At 36.2% G+C, this 21,067-nt stretch overlaps 3 protein-coding genes across 5 annotated transcripts in view; 2 read left to right on the top strand and 1 right to left on the bottom strand.

The window, feature by feature from the left end:
* The first annotated feature begins 1,378 nt into the window (after positions 1–1,378).
* On the top strand, positions 1,379–3,195 carry LOC132703213 (testis-specific serine/threonine-protein kinase 3). The gene is made up of 2 exons (XM_060672342.1): positions 1,379–1,966; positions 2,425–3,195. The coding sequence occupies exons 1-2, from the start codon at positions 1,662–1,664 to the stop codon at positions 3,149–3,151; spliced, it is 1,032 nt and encodes a 343-aa protein (XP_060528325.1). The 5' UTR covers positions 1,379–1,661; the 3' UTR covers positions 3,152–3,195.
* A 748-nt stretch (positions 3,196–3,943) lies between these two features.
* On the top strand, positions 3,944–5,611 carry LOC132708274 (splicing regulator SDE2). Its single transcript, XM_060680496.1, has 5 exons — positions 3,944–4,432; positions 4,513–4,739; positions 4,792–5,040; positions 5,095–5,323; positions 5,485–5,611. The coding sequence occupies exons 1-4, from the start codon at positions 4,340–4,342 to the stop codon at positions 5,264–5,266; spliced, it is 741 nt and encodes a 246-aa protein (XP_060536479.1). The 5' UTR covers positions 3,944–4,339; the 3' UTR covers positions 5,267–5,323; positions 5,485–5,611.
* Positions 5,382–21,067, bottom strand: part of LOC132708270 (RNA helicase aquarius) — a 35,612-nt gene continuing 19,926 nt past the window's right edge. For 2 of the 3 annotated variants that reach the window (XM_060680487.1, XM_060680488.1), the window contains 17 exons: positions 19,483–19,596; positions 19,316–19,419; positions 17,584–17,695; positions 17,313–17,526; positions 17,206–17,254; positions 14,268–14,503; positions 13,702–13,999; positions 11,315–11,650; positions 10,978–11,257; positions 10,727–10,927; positions 10,387–10,672; positions 10,067–10,334; positions 7,240–7,411; positions 7,011–7,181; positions 5,961–6,158; positions 5,732–5,908; positions 5,382–5,677 (listed from right to left, as the gene is read on the bottom strand). In XM_060680487.1, coding sequence (XP_060536470.1) covers positions 5,411–5,677; positions 5,732–5,908; positions 5,961–6,158; positions 7,011–7,181; positions 7,240–7,411; positions 10,067–10,334; positions 10,387–10,672; positions 10,727–10,927; positions 10,978–11,257; positions 11,315–11,650; positions 13,702–13,999; positions 14,268–14,503; positions 17,206–17,254; positions 17,313–17,526; positions 17,584–17,695; positions 19,316–19,419; positions 19,483–19,596 — 3,483 coding nt within the window. In that variant the 3' untranslated portion in view covers positions 5,382–5,410. Of the gene's footprint in view, positions 5,678–5,731; positions 5,909–5,960; positions 6,159–7,010; positions 7,182–7,239; positions 7,412–10,066; positions 10,335–10,386; positions 10,673–10,726; positions 10,928–10,977; positions 11,258–11,314; positions 11,651–13,701; positions 14,000–14,267; positions 14,504–17,205; positions 17,255–17,312; positions 17,527–17,583; positions 17,696–19,315; positions 19,420–19,482; positions 19,597–20,166; positions 20,290–21,067 lie in introns of those variants that run through there. The other variant, XM_060680489.1, reaches the window with a different exon arrangement.

The raw sequence follows: 21,067 nt of genomic DNA, 5'->3' as shown, positions 1-21,067 counted from the left end.
CGAATCAACACTTATTGACGAACCGTCAGCGGCCATGTTGGTTGTCGAATACCGCAATGTCATTGGTTAAAAACGAAATTCAAAATCTAGCACATGCCAATGCTCATTTTCAATTTTCAATTCCATTTTCAATTTTTTTTTATAGTTGCTTCATAAGTTCCTGTATTATGGGTACAAGCTGAGCCTCTCTATCTCTAGTAGCTATATGGTCTTTCCAGTTATTCTCTAACTTCAACTTTTCAAAAGTGTTAATTCAAAAAAGAGCTTTAAAATTTGACCTTTTTTTTCTTGCAAATGAGAAGAATTTTAATTTTCTTTTTCAATGGCCCATTTTGTTTTTCACCAGAAAATAGGAAACGGTTAAATTGACAGCTGTCAAAATGTGATAATATTCAGGCACTTTTTTTAGACAGCGTGTATGACATATCTCAGTCGTCTTTTGTAATCTCGCAAAGCGCCTTAACTTTCATTTTCCGTCAAATTTCCAGTTAAGTGATATACCACAAGTGCACAAAAGATTTTATGACACTTCGTAAGTTAGAATGAAATTATTTTATAAGAAGGACGTGATTTATAATTCAAAGTATCATGGCCCACTTATAAAATAATTAAGACCTAACCTTAAGAAGTGTGATGAAATATTTTGTGGCTTTATGAGACATCGCTTAATTAGAAATTAGACGTTTTTCCAAAAATCGAAAAATCCAATATGGCGGTCATAAGAAAAATGAAAGTTGAGAAGGGTTGCGAGACAACAAAAGACCCTTAAGACATATCATACACGCTGTCTTACTCGTCTTAAAAAAGTGTTTGACCAATATCACATTTTGACCGGTGTCCATTTAACATATCAAATGCATTAATTTTCCCCGATTTACCTTTTGCTGTAGATATAATAGGAGAGCGGATATCCAGGATAGATAATAGATATAATAACATAATAATTAGTATAAAAGAAAATCTTACTGCAACAATATGCAACCATAGGAGTTACCATTTAAAAAAATATTTTTAATTATTAACACCAGCATGAAATTACTCGGAGGTATTTAGCATACACAAGATTATCACGGTCAAGAATAGTAGAAAAATTGAGAAATAATATAAACGATCTCTTATTACATTTATCTACTGTTATTATTAGTAGTGAATAACAAAGAAAACAAATGAATACAATTTGTCGCACAAAACCAAACCAGTTTAGATTCTGTTCGCGGGGCGAGTCAGGAAAAGTCAGTGGATTATTAATTGCAAAGTGTTCTGCTAAAACCCGAATCTTTATTTTTTCTGTTGCCAGAAGTTTGCTCTGGAAATTATCATTGTCAGGCATTGCTTTTTGAAACCGCCTATTATTCATTTGGTGATCCGTCCCATTTGATTATACCTGCGACATGTGGTGATATTTAAAGACGACCCGTATATCCTACATTTTTTTGATCGCCTTAATAAATGACAACCAAGCAGCCGAAACTTGACGTTGGCAAGTGAAAGATCGCATATTTTTCAAATCGAATAACTAGACGAGACCAAATTTTTGTACGCGAACACATAATGACCAACACATGAAGAAGCCCAGAAAAAATTCGCAGTAGATACTTAGTATTTAAATGCTCGGTTAAAAATCTGGAGTCTGCGCAGCTTGGGATATACATCTCGAAAGTATGGCTACGCGCCTCAGCCCGAAACATTCTGAAGTAAACGCATTGGAACAAAGAGGTTACCTCATAGGCAAAAAGATTGGTCAGGGATCGTACGCGACTGTACATTTGGCCGACTACGTGGACAGTAGCGGACCAAAAAAGATGCGTCTGGCCTGTAAGATATTCGACAGGGAAAAGGCGCCTCAAGATTTCCTGGACAAGTTTTTCCCTAGGGAATTGGAAATACTGACGAAGATCGAGAACCCGCACATTATCCAGGTGCACAGCATACTGCAAAGGGGCCCGAGAGTTTTTATTTTTATGAGGTTGGTACGACCGCAAACAAAACTCGATTATTATTATATAATTTCTTTTCTTTTGCTTTAGTCACGCCCGTACTCGTCTTTCGTTCTCGTCACGCCTCTGTGGGCGTTGCTTTTGTTCGCCATAGCACCGCCTATTTTTATTTTGACCGATCATTTTTCATCTAATTTTAACCACCTCCCTTTCATTTAAGGGTCCCATTTTAGACGTGTCATTTGTCTTTGCCACGCCCTTAACGTGTGATCTTCATATTTGCTACTTCCTCAAGGTGCGTCGCTCGTAGTAGATATGCACTTTATCTTAATCACTAATTCAACATTTATGTATTGCTAGATATTTTCTGAAAGTGGAGCTTTTGGTGGTTATCAAATGCGAAATTTAATCGTTAAATATATCCTCGGCGAAACTTTCAACACCGTCAACCATGATTGTTGTTTTAAAGTTGGTAACGCTTTTATAGATACGCCGATAATGGCGATTTGCTGGATTTTATCAAGCGCAACGGCGTGGTTCCGGAACAGCAAGCGAAAATATGGTTCCGTCAGATGATCAGCGGCCTCCAGTACCTCCACGGCAAGAACATCGCTCACAGGGACCTGAAGTGCGAAAATATCCTGCTGAGCAAAAAGTTTAACGTGAAATTAGCCGATTTCGGATTCGCTAGATACTGCGTAGACGCAGACAACCGTCGTATACTTAGCCAGACGTATTGTGGCTCGGCGGCCTACGCCGCCCCTGAAGTCGTAAACGGTATTCCCTACAACCCGAAATTATCAGATATTTGGTCGCTCGGCATCGTTCTCTACATTATGCTTAACGCGTCCATGCCTTTTGACGACTCGAATCTTAGAACGCTGCTCAAAGCGCAGATGACCAAAAATTGGTTGTTTAGATCGCGCGTGCGCGCGACTCTCTCCCCTACTGTTAAATCTTTGGTGAGGCAACTACTAGAACCGGATCTGACCATGCGCATAACATTGGAGAGGGTGACGCAACACGAATGGTACAAAACGAGAAAAGAGAGGCCGCCCACACTTATGGGTAGACTAGTGCATTCGGCGCCACAAGGGCAACTTGCCGGGAAATCGGTCTCTGGAGAAAATAACAACCACAAAGCGGTTTCGGGAGATTTTCAAAATCCGGACGTGAAAAAGAGTCAGATGATGATTGCGCTGGGCCTTTGTTGACATTTTTTATTCGAAAAATTCGTTTACAAAGGGATTACTGAAAGAATCCTAAATAAATGTTTTTCAAAGAGAACTTTTTTGTTATTTTAAAGAGTTTAAAGTAATATTGTAATACCCACAAAAGTTAATTCCCTGTTAAAATTTAAAGGGTCTTTAATCCGGAGGTTATGCAACCAACATAACAGATTACACAGAGCCTACATTTTTTTTAAATCCTTAAAAACAAATTTCATATTTTCACATTCTAAGTTTTGATGGACCATTCGCCCAAAGCTATTTTAATTTTTTCCACTTCTATGCATTAATATAGAATCCACCTGAAACATTCCGAAGTGGTGGAGCATTGCACGCGAAGGTTTAACCTCCGTTCGCTCCCGACAGAATCCCTTGTAATCGTCCCCAAAAACTTTGAAATCGGTTTCGACAGTGCGGATTTAGTGTTTTTAAGTGTTCAGTGAATGTTTTAAAGTTATAATCGTGGTCGGCCCCGTCGTTTTTTCCTGTTCACGCCGGTATGGAGACCGGATGGACCTGGATGGTCCGCGGAGGAAGCGGAGGAGGCCGTTTTTTGTAATCGGTCAAAGAACCATTTTCTTGTTGAAATTCCATTTTCTGTATGTAACAAATCCGGAGGATGACGGATTGGTCCAGACCCTTCTCTTAAGAAGGCATTCTTTAGGATATTTGAATGATGTTAATAATTGTGTAAGCTGGCCGAATGACCTTATGTATTCTTGACCATTAGAAGTATAGAAGAAGAAGAAACAATCCGAAGTATCTTTTAGAACCACCGTTCGCTCTCGACAGAATCCCTTGTATTCGTCCCAAAAAATTGATGTCGGTTTCCACAGTGTGGATTTAGTGTTTTGAGTGTTCAGTGTATGTTTTAAAGTGATAATCGTCGTCGGCCCCGTCGTTTTTCCCGGTTCACGCCGGTATGGAGGCCGGATGGGCCCGGGTGGTCTGTTGTGGTAGCGGGGGAAGCCAATTTTTTTGGTATCGGTCAAAATCGTTTTTTGCTAGCTGAGCAAATTTTGGTTATATTTCTTCTTCGTACGTGTTGGTCATTGACCAAAAGAGAAAATCCTTGACGGAAGTCGGCAGTGGGCAAATGATCCTAGCAGTCGTGCCCAACAGTGCTTGAGAAACGCATAATTAAATTGAATTGAAGTATTTGTCAATGTAAACATGAAGCTCCTAAAAAATAACAGGATATGTTTGGATAATCAGACAAACGGAATAAATTTCCACGATTTGTCGCACCTCATACTTCAAACACTTGTAAGTATATAAGTCTTTAAGATGATTCCTTTATCCAAGTCTTCTAAATCAATGTCCTAATTTTCACTCCCTTATTGTAGGAGATAAGACCAGATCAGTATTATTTAGTGTGCAATGGTAAAATTATCCGCGACGGACACATCGACTCTACTCAAACACTTTACATATATCCCCGAGTGTTGGGTGGGAAAGGTGGGTTTGGTTCGATGTTAAGAGCGATCGGCGCTCAAATTGAGAAAACCACAAATCGAGAGGCATGTCGAGACCTCAGTGGCAGGAGATTGAGAGATATCAATGAAGAACAAAGGTAGCCAATGAACCAAACAAAACGGCAATCTGTAAAAACAATAATATTTTAGGTTAAAAAATTGGATATCTCAACAAGCTGAGAGAGAAAAAGAGGCGAAAGAGCGCAAGAAGAAGAAACTGGAAAAACTATTGGAGAATCCCAAACACGAATTTAAAGACGACAACTACGATAAGGAAAGATCCTCCTTGCCCGAGAAAGTTGAAGATGCCGTTTTGAAAGGGCTGGAGGCTTCAGCCTCCAGTAGTGTGAAACGCAAACACGAAACACAAGATGGTCCAAAAAAAAAGAGGAAGTTATGGTATAGCATCCCACTATTTGTTAATTGTAATAATATAGTGTTGATTATTTCTAGGGTGGATACTGAACTGGATGAAGATTTGAGTTCATCAGGGTCTGAAGATGAGGAAGAATATAAGAGAGAGACTTCAGAAATACAAGATAGTGCTTCAGGACAAGATATAACAATAGCAACTCATTCATCAGATACTGAGCCCAAAAGCGGCAATAGTTCAAATGCACCATAACTGTATTTTTATACTTATGGATGTATTTTTATTATTTCTTTGTTGCTGGTTAAAAAAGTAATTGTTTTTAAAATATAAATTTCATTTAATAAGATAAAGAAGCAATTTAGACTAATCATTTAGTTTATTTAAAAAATCCACATTCTATTGATCATTAACTGCTTCTCCAGTATCTGTCGTTAATTCCATCTCCTCATTCTTGTCCTCTTCTTCTTCAGGTGCCATTTCTGTTTCTTCAACCACTGCATCTTCGATTGGTTCGTCGATTATGGGCACCCGCATTTGGTTTCGCGTATCCTCAGCCTCATCTTCACTATCCGTGTCACGATCTTCACCAGGATGCGCCGAAATCAAACCTTCGTGCGTCTTCGGTTCGACGTTGCCAGGTTTCTCCCACTGTTTCTGTGTTTGCTGCAACAAAATAATTTCCGGTGGTGTCGCCGCAAAAAAGTCAACACAATTTACCTCGAAATGCGTTTTTAACTGTTTCACTCTCTCCATGTAATACTGGTAAACGAAATTAGCCATGTGGGTCATGTCTTCGACCACCATGGGCGTTGCGTTGTTGTTTTGGTCGTTTTGCCTCTGAGTTGGATAAAACTCGTTCAAAACCAGATGCAGTTTGGTCGGTCTCTTTGTCAACTAAAAATTACAGTTCAAGCTAAATTAGCTAAAGGGTAGCAGATCGCGTCACCTTTTCGAAAGCGGGGGTCAATTCAAAGCAGTTTTCGAAGAGGGAAACTCTCGCGAAAATGTATAGTCCGAGTCTGGCGCGAGACATGGCGACCACCAGACGCCTGACGTCACGCAAGTGACCGACCGCTTTGGTTTTGACCAGGGATAAAAGTATATAGTCGTTTTGCTGACCTTGATATTTGTCCACCGTTGTCACCTAGAGCAGAAAAATGGCAATTTTATGCCTTAACATATCAACCTTCAATTATTAATAAAAAAATATCAATATTTTGCACTTAGCGGCCCAATTACCTGCAATTATTAAGCAAATAAATTGGTCTAACAGAATAAATACAGGGTCGTTCACAATAGTAGATGATCAAACGGAATTCGAGCCATACATAAAATCACTTTTTGGTATCCCGGACGGCCGCGGGCGCCCCAGCGCTTACAGGGTGTGCTCTGCCTCAGTGGGGGGTCCCCAATGCTTGTAGTTATTCGGACTAACCTCAAAAAATATTCGGCATAACTCACCTTTTTTTTGTGTCTACCCAGGATCGATCCCGGGGCTCGTCCAGTATAGAGCGTCGACTTAAACGGCGAGTTAACGAGCATATTGTAAATAATGTGTTAGATATCCGTCCACGCTACCAAAAAGTGAGGTCGTGTATGGTTCAAACTACCGGTGATCACCTAATCGCAATCTAGCTCGCAAAAGAGATGAATATATTAATGCTAAGAACATAATATAGAAAAAAATGTTTCTATATCACTCCATTTTCAAAAGATGAAAAGAGTAAGCAAAAAAAAAGCGGTAAAAAAAAATTAAACTGTCAGTTTGATTTTTAAAATGACCAAAATTGATGCATAAAAATATAAAATATTTATTTATCAACTTTCTCTCTTAATCAACGACTATGGAGACCTAAAAGAACTTTCTGACAGTTTTCGAAAAGTATTTCATCCAAGTAATGTGAACATTTTTGGATGAACAATAGCAACATAAAAACAGGAAGTAAGGAAACACTAACAAAAAAAAAAGTTTTTTTTTGTAACAAGGGCCACCCACCTTGTGCGGCCTTCCTATAAGAGGATTGTTGGCACATCTGGCGTTAATGACGTCACGAATCAAGTGCTTCTGTCCGTTATACGTCGTCAAGATCGTAATTTTGCTCGCTGGATAGCCAATCAGGCGCATAAACATAAAAACGGCGACGCAGTATTCAGCTTCAGCCAAATTCTGAAACCAAAAGAGCGGATATGGATTTGTTCATTTTGCGATAAATGACATAACTGACCTGGTAAAAATAGGGATTCGGTTCGGATTCGCCAACTCCGTTAAAGTCCTGGACGTCTACCAGTTGGAAATCGAATTCGAACCCTGCGTTTGCGCGTTGATATTCGGACCATCGCTCGACGTGTTTCAGATTACCCAGATGCTTGTAGCGCCATTTGTAAAGGCTGCATATACTGTGACGATAATACAAAAACATCAGTTAAACCAACCAAACAGATATTGTTTAAGAAATTGTATCATCACCACGCAAAACAGACTAAACCTAATATTTTGGATTGAGAAGCGTATCAAATCCGCGAGCCATCATAGAGAAGGAAAAAGAAAAGACACTAAAGAAAAAAAAGGTTCCGACTTATTTATTTATTATGGGGTACTCTTTAAATAAGTAAAAGTAAGAGAAGCAGATAGCAAATGTCGATCCAATAGTCTTACAATTAGTGTCTTCTTTAAGGAAACATGTGTGTAAATAAATCCAGATCTAAAAATCGAAGGTTTGCAACTCTCAGCGTACGTAGCACTGTAGAATTTTGAGAATTGTTAGTGTTTCTAAAGGTAATAATAAATAGCGGCATGGTCCCAAAGTGTCGAGGTGGTACATTAAATGGAATTCTAGCCAATATTTAGAGAGAGAGAGAGAGAGAGTTCACACGGCCATTTAAGATTTTATGAAAGAAAAGAATATCAATCATCCATTGTTAACAGTTTCTAATGCATATTTATTGAGAAGAAAATTCCACTGGAAGTAAATTCGAGCCACTTGATGAATGAGTTTAGAGTCGTTCTTCCGAAAATAATAAACACTACTTTTTTTCCAAAACTTCACTGTTCTTCTTTCATCTGATTATGAGTACAGCATTTTATCAGATTCATCTACACCACCCATCGTAGACATGCATCATAGCTGGCTCCATTTTTTCTGTTTCATCCTTTTCATGTTTCTCTTTTACTGTTACATTTCCAATAGCGATGAGAACACGTTAGAATTTCCCTTTTACTAAAATATTTAGGCTCACCAACTTTGGTTATTCTTGCTTCCTTGGGTATACTCTTTCTGTTGCGCCTTATAGTGCCATGTTGCATGTGACTTTCTCCAAAGGTGACTTGGCTGACTCTATACTAGTATAGACATTGTCAGTGAATATATGGTATCCCTGAATGAAATAGTTTCCCAAACTTAGGAGTTTTTGCACCACTACAGAACCAAGAGCTGTCTTTTTTATTCCATCCTTATCTTTATTAGATTGTGCCCCACGATAACAATAAAAGCCTAAACAATATTTAGTAATAGAATCACTGAGCATCCAAAATGTTATGCCCCATCTAGGATGTATTTTATTTGGTAAATATTGTTTGATGGTGGTTTGGCACCTTGTTCAAACCAGAGATTCATCTATACTTAGCTGTTCCGCATTTGATTGGATCGTATAATAATATAATAAATAAAAAACTGTTAAAAGGAGCAATATCACGATGCTGGCATTTTTCACAACTAGGGACAGCAGCGCGATGGCGCTCCTTGGCACTAAAAGTTACGATTTCCTTTATAGGAGCGGAATTTCATAAATTTTCTCTGTAAATTTTTAATCTTATTTTTGTACACATTATACCTGTGACTCCAAATGATATATAGATATTCTACCATGAACATATGGGGCACTTTCACTTGTCTATTAATAGGTGAGTTCAGCTAATAAAAACAGTTCGGAGTAGGAGTGATTTCGTGTGTATAGCAGAACGTCAAATGTTAAATATTTTTTATTAGCAAGGAATAATAATTTAACATTTGTGCCTTATTAACTATGAGCTTTTTTATAGTTTATTATTCCTAGTATCCAACACAAATAGCATCATACAACAAAAGGGCAAATTCCGCAATTTCACAATTTTGCGCATATTTGCTCCTAAAATCGTGCATTAAGGATGGAGTGAACTCCATGCACAACACTTCGTATAACAGAACGCGTGACTTGATACACAGAGTGAACAAATCCAACCCACCTAATTCATCATTTTGAAGCAGTGTTTCATATACCATCTTCCGCAAGATGGCACTTGAGGCGGTTTTCAGGATTTACTTAATTTTGAATGTTGTCACATTATTTGAGTCAATTTATGTGATTCAAATTATGTTGCGAAAGGTGAAAAACTTACATTACCAAGGCAAATTATACAGACATAACACACAACATTATGCAAGAACTTTTTACTTTACATCACTTTTTTACCGGCTTAGATTGTTCATTAAAAAAATATTACTTAAACGTTTGTGAAAATTCATCAAGCAACTCTCGAAGTTCGTTAGGTATTTTAACGAGAAAGTATATGGACACATGTTTCTTTGAGAATTACACTCCTAGAAGGTTTACTAAAGCCTCAGAACTGCCTTGTATTTTTTGTTGCACATACTTGCTTATAAAAATGCACATATTGTTCAGTATCTTAAAAAAAATTGCTTATAGCATGTACCTATGTAATTTACATCATTTCACAGAAGTTATTGAAAAATGTACATAAATTATTGTATTTCTCCTTATCAGACCTCATAAAATATTTGAGGAAAATATCCTATATGCTGTTTTTTATTAACTTGTTGAAGATCCTAAATTAAAGTTAAATTTAAAAACTTACCCGAGGAATTGTTTTATGTAATAGATATTACACAATACTTAAAAACAAAAAAGATTTTTTTGCCCAACAAACTGTTGTGTCAGTTTTAAATTATACGTATTTTGGGTGAACATTTTTTTCACCTTAGTTTTGAATATTAACACGAAAAATCGGAATGTCCGGTATAATTTAACATAAGAAAGAAAGTAGTTCAAATGTACCTTGGCCTGGCACGCCCCTGACCGTCCAGATCGACCGTCGGCACTCCCAGCCTGACCAGCCGTGTGAACAGGCTCTGTTCCATGTTGGAGTACTTCTGGAACGCCATATTTTTAATGACGGGCGGCAGCTGATGATGGTCGCCGATCATAATCCAGCGCTTTAACCGGTTGTAACCGTCCTGCGGATTTTGCAGCAGCAATGGGATAAAAGTTTCGATTTCCAAAATTTGAGCAGACTCCTCCATCAGTATGTTGTCATACTTGAAACCTGCAATATCATTAAATTAAGAGAATGTCGTCGGTACCCTTAAATGTATTACCTATTTCCACCAATTCTTTCCTTTTTAACGCGGCATGGGTACAAGTCATCGCGATTATTTTCGCTTCCTTCACCAGCAGATACTTCGAACGATCGAGGCCCGACCTCAGTAGTTCAAACGCCCTGAACTCCTCTAACTCTTTAAAGATGTGGTCTATGTAACTGAAGCAGCTCTCGGCCACTTCCATGTCCACTTCGAACGAATGCCCTTTAAATAGAGGCTGGGGTGCGTTGCAAAAAAACTTATGGAAAGGAAACTCGTCTGAAACCGTTTTAACAGGCACGGGCTACAATTCACAAGAGATATTAGCTCATCACTTTTGGTGGATAAAGCAACCCACCTTTCCGCTTTTGGGCTTTACGATGCTTAAGAAGTGCTCCCATCGAGACAAGATTTGGTACAAGTAAAAATACCCAGCTGTCTCGCAAGTGTACGCCTGATCGCCTTCGACGTTGAGAGATTCCTGAAGCTTTTGCACTTCGACGAGCAAATCCAACCGCTTAGCCAGGACATAATTTACCCTACCATATCTGCTAAAATCCTGCAAGACAAAAATGTGACCTAATATTTTTCGTAGTCTAAAGTTCTAACCTTTTCGGTTTCCAAGGCTTCCTCCCCGTGACCTAAACGTAACAAGTGCCTCTCGTCGATATCGAGGGCGACTATCTTGTCGAACAGTTGATTCAATGCCTGATTGGAATGCGTGACTATGAGGGTACGTTGATTGGGGAAATTATGGTAGAGATTCGATATGATTTGCACCGCGACATCTGTTTTACCGGTACCCGGAGGTCCCACCACTAGCGTCAGTCCCGGTTGCATACCAGATTTGATAGCTTCCACTTGAGTGGAGGTAAAAGGAATCGCATTTCTGATGTAACAAATTCGGTATGAAAATAAGGTCAAACGCAATTCGCAGGTCGCTTACTTTTTCGGCTCGTTGAATAAATACGGTCCCCTCTTGGGCACGACGTGTGGCTCCACGACGATCACTTTGTCCTTGTGCTCCTCGTTGTCCTTGGCCAAATTTTCGAACGTTAATTTGAAAGGACGCACGAGTTTGTTGGGATCATCGGTTTTGAATTTGATTTGGTATTCTGGAAAACAAGACCTCAAATGATCGACGTCGATAAACGTATCGTTGTAGTCCAAAGTGCTGATTTGGTTAGGCATTTTCTCGTAATGGGCGGCGCTGGGGTCGCCGTAACCTAATATTATGTCGTGCAACCACTCTGGGACCACGCATTCCGTATTCATTAATTCCCTAGAAAAAGGAAAAAAATACTATCCCGTCCAGTTAGAATCACTTTTATCTAATTATAGATAATAGACGAGTAATCATGCCAGCTCTAAAAACAGCTGTTTGACTATCGCCATTTTCATATTTTGGAAACGACAAGAATTTATTCGTTGTTTCTTTGATGCTTTTGAATCTGTGACTGCCTCATTCTACCTGGATAAGGCACAATATTGTGTGCGTTGTGGAAAGCGGCTCGAAAACAATATCTTAAAACGATATAAATTTGATCGTATTTAAATTGTAATATGGAAATTTTGAAAAATATTGTAGGCTAAGTATTCACAAATCGCATTGCTTGCAGTGGAAAAGTTGTTTTTTTTTTGGGAAGTTGCAAGTACAAGAAGATCTTCTAAGGTGTGCCCTAATTAGGATTAATTTTGAGATCAACTACTATTATTAGTTGTAGTGTTTATTATGCAACTGTTTAAAATAGTACTCTTAGGTAGCTTCCAGTAAGTTTGAAAAAAAAAAGAGTGACGCAGACTAGAACTCGTACAAACAAATAAAAACCAAACAAATATAGACCATTCGCGCAGACAAAAAACGTTATCTCGAACACTGCGTAAATACTAAATAGACTCTTTGGAACAACTTAATGATATAACTATATACACAAAAAAATCTAACAAAATAAACAAGAGTTTTTTGCTCTCGTCAGGCCGAAATTATTCATTGAATAAACGGATTTTGGATAATTATCAAAATAATTGTAAAAATTTTACTCAGTTGATGAACAGAATATTAGAAAGTTTTTGTTATAAATAAAAACTCTTGCATCGGAAGAAGATGAATTAAATATTGTCAATTCCCGTCTATTAGATAACGTGTTTTGGGAAAAGTGGAAGATCTCGAAAGTAATTCGACTCCATAAAAAGCCTGAAATCTCATATTTTAGTGACCCAAGACCGATTAGTATCCTACCAGTATTATCAAAAGTCTTATATAAGTTTATATTATAATATATATTACTCTAAAACCTTCTCTTCTCTATTCTCTTCTATTTACGAGCTATTTGTGACATACAGCACATACAACTGTACCTTTCATTTCTTCAGTCAACTCACAATAAGGCATGAATAATAATAAACGAAGATTTCGAACAATTAATACATTTAGTTTTCAAATAAACATAATTTATAAATTAATGCAATGGCAGTGTGACACTATTCACGATACTTTTCTCATAAAAATTCAAGTTGAAGAAATAAAATCCTCCGATACTGGTAGAAATTTGAGACTAGAATTCAATATTAAACTTAATTTTAAACTAAAAATATTATATCCAAACAGACATTTTTTGTCAAAGTTATTAATAACCTGTTGACTAATTCGTTGGTTTTTAGTCAATTGAACTTGTGTGGTACTGTATTTGTGTGACATCAATACAATACAAAATAATCCAAAAGTAAGCTTTGCATTTCATGTATGGTGGGATCCAGTTTCATATAAACTTAAAGAAACAAAGAATGGGTAACAATGGAAGGAAGGTAGGCGTAAATTATACTGTTACTCTGTTTCGTAATATAATATTGAATAAGTGTCTCCAGTGCCTTTATAATAAATATAGCTTTCGTACTGATCAGCTTAAACTTATTTGAATATTTCTATAGAAAGTACCTTTTCGAGAATGATTGTGTGTAGCAGCGACTTTTTTGTTTTTTTTTTTAATTTATTTTTGTTTTTACTTGTATACAATTTTTATTTAGAATCGTAGAAAACTTAATCACTTATTGCTTGTCAAGGATCAGACATTAATATGTCTTTATCTTTCAACCTAGGGTTTGAACTTTTTTTTATAATTGTTATCAACTCCTTTATGCAACCATAAGGCTAAATGTTGGGATATACTTTCTATATTATTTGGTTGGGAAATAACTAATATTATTTATTACACATCACATGTAAGCAAAAGCTGTATAAGAAATATGTAATTTTATTAAGATGAAAATAAAATAAATTAATAAATAAATGAGAATGCTGCTAACAGTTACTTAATGGAAAACCTATGGATATACCTTATTGTTTCCAACACTGCCTTAAAATTGTTCTCTTTCGGTTTTCTTCTCATGATAATATTAAAGCCCTCGTACACGTCGTCCTTGCCTTTTTGAGTATCGATCATATCTTCCCGATACTGATTACAGTCCAACCATACCCTGAAGGTGCGTCTATCCCCAGGCAGAATAGGCTTAGGATCGGGTCCGTCTTCAATAACCCTACCGTTACTGTCCAACATGCCTTCAATTTCGCACCCCCGTATAGAGCGCAAACCCACTTGGGGGATGAAGGGTTCTTTGAAATTGTATTTCGTGCCTGTAAGTTTATTATAGCATCTGCTTTCCGCTTAAAAAATAATAAAATTTAAAAAATATGTATTTTTTCCTACTTAATTAACTCACTAACCCAGTACTACAAATGAGTGAAAATTTCTTGACCAAATAATAATTAAACAATATCAGACAGGAATATCTATATTATGCGCAGCTAAAATACTGACTAAAAGTGGAATAAGTAATTTACACCAAGGAGAATGGTGTTGAGTGTCAACTTTCTATGAAAATTGTATTTGGAGGGAATTTACCGATAGGGTTAGGAGGCCTCACGGTGATAAGGAAACACACGTCGTGTTTTCTCAAGTTTTCCCATTCCGCCTTCACTTCTGGCCTAACGGAGAGGTTCACAGTGACGTCAGCGCGCACTCTGCTGGGCTTCTTTTCGCCTATGTGGGGCTTCGCTACTTCCACCACGGCAAAATGCTCAATCGGTTGGGCCATTCTGGCCCATCCACCCCAGTACACGCTGCCGTCTTCCGCTTTCCTAGACAACCGAAAATTTCGTTAATATAGAAGACATTTTGACTTGAGGCAAACTTGTTAACTTATTAACAGGACTGAAATTGCGATTAGATAGAGTCAAATCAAAGCTGTGTTTTATGTATTAATAATTATATTTACATGTATATTGAATAGATCACAAAAAATGAAATAATAAGAAAAAACATAAAATTCAGTATAACCAGAAATGTAAAAGTTAGAACGTCTCAGAAAAAAAATTGAATTGATTAAATTAAATAAAAAGAAATAAAAATATTACGTTTTTATTTAAGATCCTAAAGACACTGAAAGAACAAAGCTTTGAATTTAAATTTAAAATGCCTACTTTTTTTTTAAGTCGCAAGTATTTACAAAATCAAAATATGCTTCACATTAAGGAAGCAAATGTTTAAATCTTTTCTCGTAGCTCAAATACTACTGAGAAGCGGAAAAGTAATGTGAGGACGGCATCTTTGTATCTTCAATAACAACGGGCACCAGGACACTAATGTTGCTAAAAAAATTCCCGCTAAATATATTTGGTATTAACTTAGAAACACCCTTTCTAATGTCAACAAAGTTACGATTAGGGGACTAGTGTCGGTACAACTAAATAACAAGGAAATTAATTAATTGGAAATACATAAATTGCTTATTTGAAACTTGACTAGACCACACAACTTTTCATTACATTTTGACCAATCCCGGAAGCAAGACAAAACTCCAACAAACAAAAACAACTTATGATGGTAATTATAGTCTACACGACGATGTACGTTTTTTTACAGGAACTTCCACAGGATAACGTAATATTGGATTCCGATTCTGGAAATCGAGCTGACGTTTCGAAAGCCATCCTGTTGTCTTCTTCAGAGCATAACTGAAACTGACTCGCATTCTACTTTGTACCTGTTTATATTTGGTTTGAGGAGGGGGGTGGGGGGAGCTAAATGGTGAAAGGTAAAGCCAAAGTCGTAATTAAAATTGTTTGAATGTTTAGAGATTTATATGGATTCTTAGATTTTTCTTTGGAAGAAGAATTAATTATATGCAAGAATTTTAGTTTTATCGACTCAGATTTGATGTTCAGTTTCATGATTGTGTTCGCCTACAGCTAATGAGCTTATTTGTCTTAAGACTTTTTCATGTTCTTTAAGCCTAGTGTATATGTTTTGTCCTGTTTTTCCAATGTATTTTTGCTATGGAATGCTGTATCCCATTGAAGATTCTGAAGATTTTGGTAAATGTGATTTTAACGTCATAGTTCTTAGGAACTTTTGATATGTGGTCAAAGATGGTATGAATTTAAGGAAGGACCACAGTGGCACGGATGGTGTTGTTTTTGGACTTGAAAATTATTGGAGAGAAGAGCAGATGTGATTTCAATTATGATTTCAGTTACTCGGAGTGAGATAGTTTTACGACTCTGTAAACTGATGATTTTTGGACCGGATGGTGATGTGACAATGTAAATAAAAAGACCCAAAGTTACGTCCGATTTTCTGTTAATAAGAATATCTAAGAATGGGAATCTATTATTAGCTTCTAATCCAATAATAAAACGTATATTAGCGCGTAGAGTTTAATTGGCTAAGAAACTCTCGTAGGGATTCTTGACCATCAGGCCAAATAACAAAAGTGTCATAGACGTAATCTTTCCATAATTTTCATTTTAGATGAAAGCTGTCGGGTTTTTTTCTCTCAAAAACTTCCATAAACATGTTTGCGATGGTTAAAGGTTTATAAGTTGTTTAAAAACCAGATATTTTGCTAGAGAATATGTTGCAGAACCAAAGGTGCTGGCAGGTCGAAGGAGTCGAGGAATTTTAGAGTCGTGAGGGGTGACACATTCTTCATAGGTTCCAATAGAGAAGAAGCCATAACAGATTTAAGGTTGCGTTCTATCGATGAAATAGGATCTTTTTTAAATTGACAATAGTATCCGTTTGTAAGAATATCTTGAATTTTTTCCAGATAGTCAGTTGTGCTCATGACCACCATAGGCTGATTTCTCTGGTTATAGAATGACGAAGTTGGGATTAGATTTGAATTTCATTAGCTGTTGTCTGTTGTCAGTTAGTTTAGGATAGACTCAACATTTGAAATGATTTGATGGTTTCACGGTATTGACGTTAGGTTATCAAATTTTTTAATGGGATACTTTGTAGAAAAAAGACGTAGATTTTCAACTTTGTCATGAATCATATTTGACAGGGTATTGAACTCGGATGGGGACCAGATGGAAGCAATTTCAAGATGTGCAGACACAAGATAGTTAGCTTATTGGTTTATTCTATTTCTTTACAAGTATGACAAATTCCTTCTCGAAGTAAAGCAAAAGTAGATTTATGAAAAATTTTCTAAGCAGATGAGGTTTTGATGTGATGGAATATTTTAACAAAATTGAGGATAACGTTGGGATCTCTACAACGTAACCAAAAAGTCAGTGTACAGAGTAATCTTACCAGTTTCAGTTGGTGACCTAACGTTCTACCTTTGCGCTTCATGTCCTCTTCATGAAAGCTAGGCAATATTAAAAAAAAATAACTTAACAGTATATAAGGACAGAGGTATATAGTAGAATGCGAGTTAATTTCAGTTAAGCTCTCAAGAAGCCATTGACGAAAGGTCAGCAGGTTCGATTTATCAACAAGAGATGTAGGAGGAATCTAGGAATTTTGTAAATAGACGATGTAGGGTACTTACCAAGGACAAAGCCGGCTTACCGCATCTTCAATATCTTGCCGGATCTCATCTAAAATGTAAAAAATCTCTTTCGGTATACGCATGCGCAAAACAGACCGCGCACTCACATGTGGATTCGAGCCTAAACAAATTAAAATTCCGCAACAGGTAATCGTGCAGTGTTAAAAATTGCAAGTTTAGTTTAGGTAGTGCCAAACACCCATCGCCAGAGAAGTAAGCGGTGGGCACGATGTTCTCGTCCCAGATGATGGCCTCGGTGGGGTACAAAGGCATTTCGTTGAGCGCTTCCAGCTGAGAGACGCGTTTCTCGTGTCTGGAAATCTGCGGGAAGAAACATGTTATAAAAATGTGAACCGGGTTCTGGCACTTTTAACCGACCAGCAATTCACGCAGGAAGTCTTCGTCCAATCGGATCCAATCGTATTTCTCTTCGTCGCCGACAGGTGGCACGAGGCTCAAATATGTTGCGATGGCTCTCAACTTTTCCTGTCTGAAGTTTACAATTGCGAAAAAGTTATGCTATACAGTTAGGCGCACAGTGTTTAAAATAAAAATTACAAAATTTTACACGACGATATACCGGATTTTTTATTTTTAAATTGACCCCAGAATATTTTTTCAACGAAAAATGGAACGGGCATTTCTTTTTTTTCTCAATTCAATACCGCATTACATAGAGAGTTTTCTAATAAGATGCTGATACTTAAGGGTACGATTCCTTGGATATTTAAGAAAAAAAGTTTACATTAATGTAGGTCCGTAGTTTATTTTTAAAATTCAGTCAATAGCTTAAATAATAAAAATGAGGTATTGGATTTCAAGAAAAATGCTCGCACACGAGAATCATAATTTTTTCTACGTATTTTTTGCAGTAAATATACAGGACGTGTCAACAAGTAGATTTTGATACCAAATTCCTTTTTTTAATAGAGCACCATTATTTTAATAATTCATGTAGGATACCCTATACTTTTTATGAGTAAGGTTCTTAAATTGTCACAATTACATTTCTGTTAGAAAGGAAACTGAATATGACGCATCTAAATGAAAGCCAGAGAAATGGAATTTTAATTTTTATTGGATATAAAGACAACACGAGAACTTAAAAATAAATTTGTAATTTGTTTAACGCAAAATATCCAGAAAGACCCATTACAAAATCCAGAGTGAGCAAAATTGAAAGAAAATTTATAGACACAGGGAGTATAAAAGATCGTCTATGGTCAGGATGTTGCGGGGGCTGAACGAGGCTGATCACGACCGAAGACTATTTTATGAAACTATGAAAATGTGCAACTTAAATTCATTTTTTCCTTGTCAGATGCTGTTGAGTGATAAAGCTCCGTGCGTGAATATTTATATTTGGTATTTCCTGGACAGTGAATTGTTGAAGATGGTTCAGTAGAATAGCCTGTAAGAGCTCCAGATTTTACTCCAGTGGACTTTTCAAATGAAAAATGCATAAAGAGAACCCACAAAATTTTGATGATTTAAAATTTTAATTAGATACGAAATAAGGCAAAACGCTTTTTTTTAGCGAAAATTATTTATCTACTTGCACCAGCGGTGTTTAGTTAGCATGAAAACTTGTATCGAAAAAATGGTACACCACTGTTTTTTAAAATCGAGATTGATTTTGTAATTAAAATGACCTGACTTGACTTTTGACGACACATCTTCAGCGAAAATCTTAAAATGCAATAAAAATCTTATATAACCATTAGAATAAAATTAAAAGCAAAAACAACCATAATTTAGGATTAAATATGAAAAACTCTCATCAAATAAAGTTAACATTGTTTCTCGGAATAGTTTGTTTCTACCATACCATCAACAAAATATCTAAAACAGTATCTATGAAATATTTTTAACACCCCGTAGAACAAAAATAAAGCGAATGCGGACTTACATTGATATAAAAAGGTTTTCTTAAAATGGTCCAACACCCTGCATAACGTGATATGGAACTTTTCCTAATTTTTTTTTACTTTTTTTCAAAGTTTGGATTAAAAATTAGTGACAAGAAAAGTTATCTTATTTTCATCATTGTGTTTGCACAAATTTTGAAATTTCTATTTTATAAATCGTCGTGTACACGGATGCAACTCACGTTAGCGGCCCAAAATGTTTAGTTAAAGCCTTTCTGGTATCCACGCTGGCAACATTGGCCAACGCGAAGCTTCTTAGATCCGGAAATTTGGTAAACGCTGCTTTCTGGAAAGAAAATGATAACAAATAATAGCAAAGGGTATTAGTCAGAATGATGTTTTTGCTTACCTGAAGGGACACGATGTTCGAATAGTGGATCTCGGTCATGTCGTGATCGGTTAGAGGGTCACCGGTTTCGTCGCTTATTTCGAATCTGGTGTAGAATTTCAACATATCCAGGAGCTTGAAATGAGTATGAATAAATAATAAAGTAAATCCCAAATCGTTAGTTTTGGTAAGCTTCTTGAAAAAAAAATTATATACAGTGTGTAGAAATCTGACGTCGCTGTATTTCGTTGTACGTTCTAAAATGGTCAAGTTCCAAATTTGATAATTTTATCTCTCCGTTTCTGAGTATTAGAAAACAACAATGATGTAGTAGCAGTGTAGGTAACTTCTTTTCAACTTTTCATTTGACTATTTTAAAATGTTAATTAAGCTAATTCTATAATCAATGAGCATCGTATTTACTTAAGAAAAATTAATTTTTGGTTTTATCTATTCCTGTTTGGTTTGGAAAAAATAAACTCCTCATAATAAATGAGGAGCTAAAACAATGTTGCTAGTGCTGAGCATCGCCACAGTTTTCAAAGGATTAATACATAAGATTTTTAGATTTAAAAAAGTATTAATAAATTAGAAGTTTTATCCGATTACATTAACAAAATTTAATTAATAATAATAATATAATAATTTTATTAGTAAGAAATGTTCTATTATCATGTGACAACGGCGCAATGAACAAACCCTTACGCCATTGGAGGGAAGTTCTTCAACCCTTACTATACGTCCGTGTTGTACTACATCCAAGATTTAAAGTGAAAAACTGCTTTAGGAAAACATTATTATAAAAACTAATAGTGAAAATACCGTTACTTTGTAAAGTTTGTAATAAACTTGGCGGTTTAGATTGCAGTGTGCCATTTAATGGGTATGTCAACAAATCGACGCGTGTGTTCATAGGCGGGTGCGTTTATTTTCTTATGTTGCGTAAAATTTTGGCCTAATATTACTTATTGTTCGAGAAAGACTGAAACGCTGATGTGCTGTGCATTAAAATTTATACAAAATCAAAAGCTACAATTTGTAACAATCTCTTTGAAACTTATGACTTCAGTTGTTTTTCCAAAATAGGCAATACGACATTAATAATAAATGCTTCTTCATTTGACTATGGAATATTAAATGTTCCATTCAGCTCTTAGCTTTACCAAAAATTCAATTTTAAACTACATTAAAAGGTGAAGTCTTTCCAAAAATGTTTTTTTGTTTAACTTAAGAAGAAATAAGGAGTTTTTGTAAACATATTTCATATGAAATTAAAATAATTATGATATTTTTATTTTCACTTCACCTACCGCGTTACACATTTTTTAAAGTCAATTCTTAGAAGTTACTTTCATTAATATTCCGAATATACTATGACAATTTTAATCTCGCACGCCATTACTTCTCTTGGGAATTATTTTCTTCCACGTTACATGGTTACCATAGCAACCATTTTTATTTAGGCACCGCATTCGTCCCTTGAATAAATGCTTACATTACACAACATTGGCAATTTTATGAATCATTTACGACATTGAAATTCGAAATGTTATTGAATGCTCTCTATCCATCCTTAATTTAATTGATCGCCAATGTGACTTTTGAG

This window comes from Cylas formicarius, unplaced genomic scaffold (assembly GCF_029955315.1).
Source record: "Cylas formicarius isolate icCylForm1 unplaced genomic scaffold, icCylForm1.1 PGA_scaffold_10__41_contigs__length_53128322, whole genome shotgun sequence".
Classification (NCBI taxonomy): domain Eukaryota; kingdom Metazoa; phylum Arthropoda; class Insecta; order Coleoptera; family Brentidae; genus Cylas; species Cylas formicarius.
Note: the sequence above shows the minus strand (reverse complement) of the source record. Positions and strands in the feature narration are given on the sequence as shown.

Bases quoted from the DNA above. Each gene is read 5' to 3' on its own strand.
- LOC132708274 (XM_060680496.1), top strand. From the start codon at position 4,340: ATGAAGCTCCTAAAAAATAACAGGATATGTTTGGATAATCAGACAAAC. The intron at 4,433-4,512 runs GTAAGTATATAA...CCCTTATTGTAG, and splicing joins ACCTCATACTTCAAACACTT to GAGATAAGACCAGATCAGTA. The intron at 5,041-5,094 runs GTATAGCATCCC...GATTATTTCTAG, and splicing joins AAAAAAAAGAGGAAGTTATG to GGTGGATACTGAACTGGATG.
- LOC132703213 (XM_060672342.1), top strand. From the start codon at position 1,662: ATGGCTACGCGCCTCAGCCCGAAACATTCTGAAGTAAACGCATTGGAA. The intron at 1,967-2,424 runs GTTGGTACGACC...ACGCTTTTATAG, and splicing joins AGAGTTTTTATTTTTATGAG to ATACGCCGATAATGGCGATT.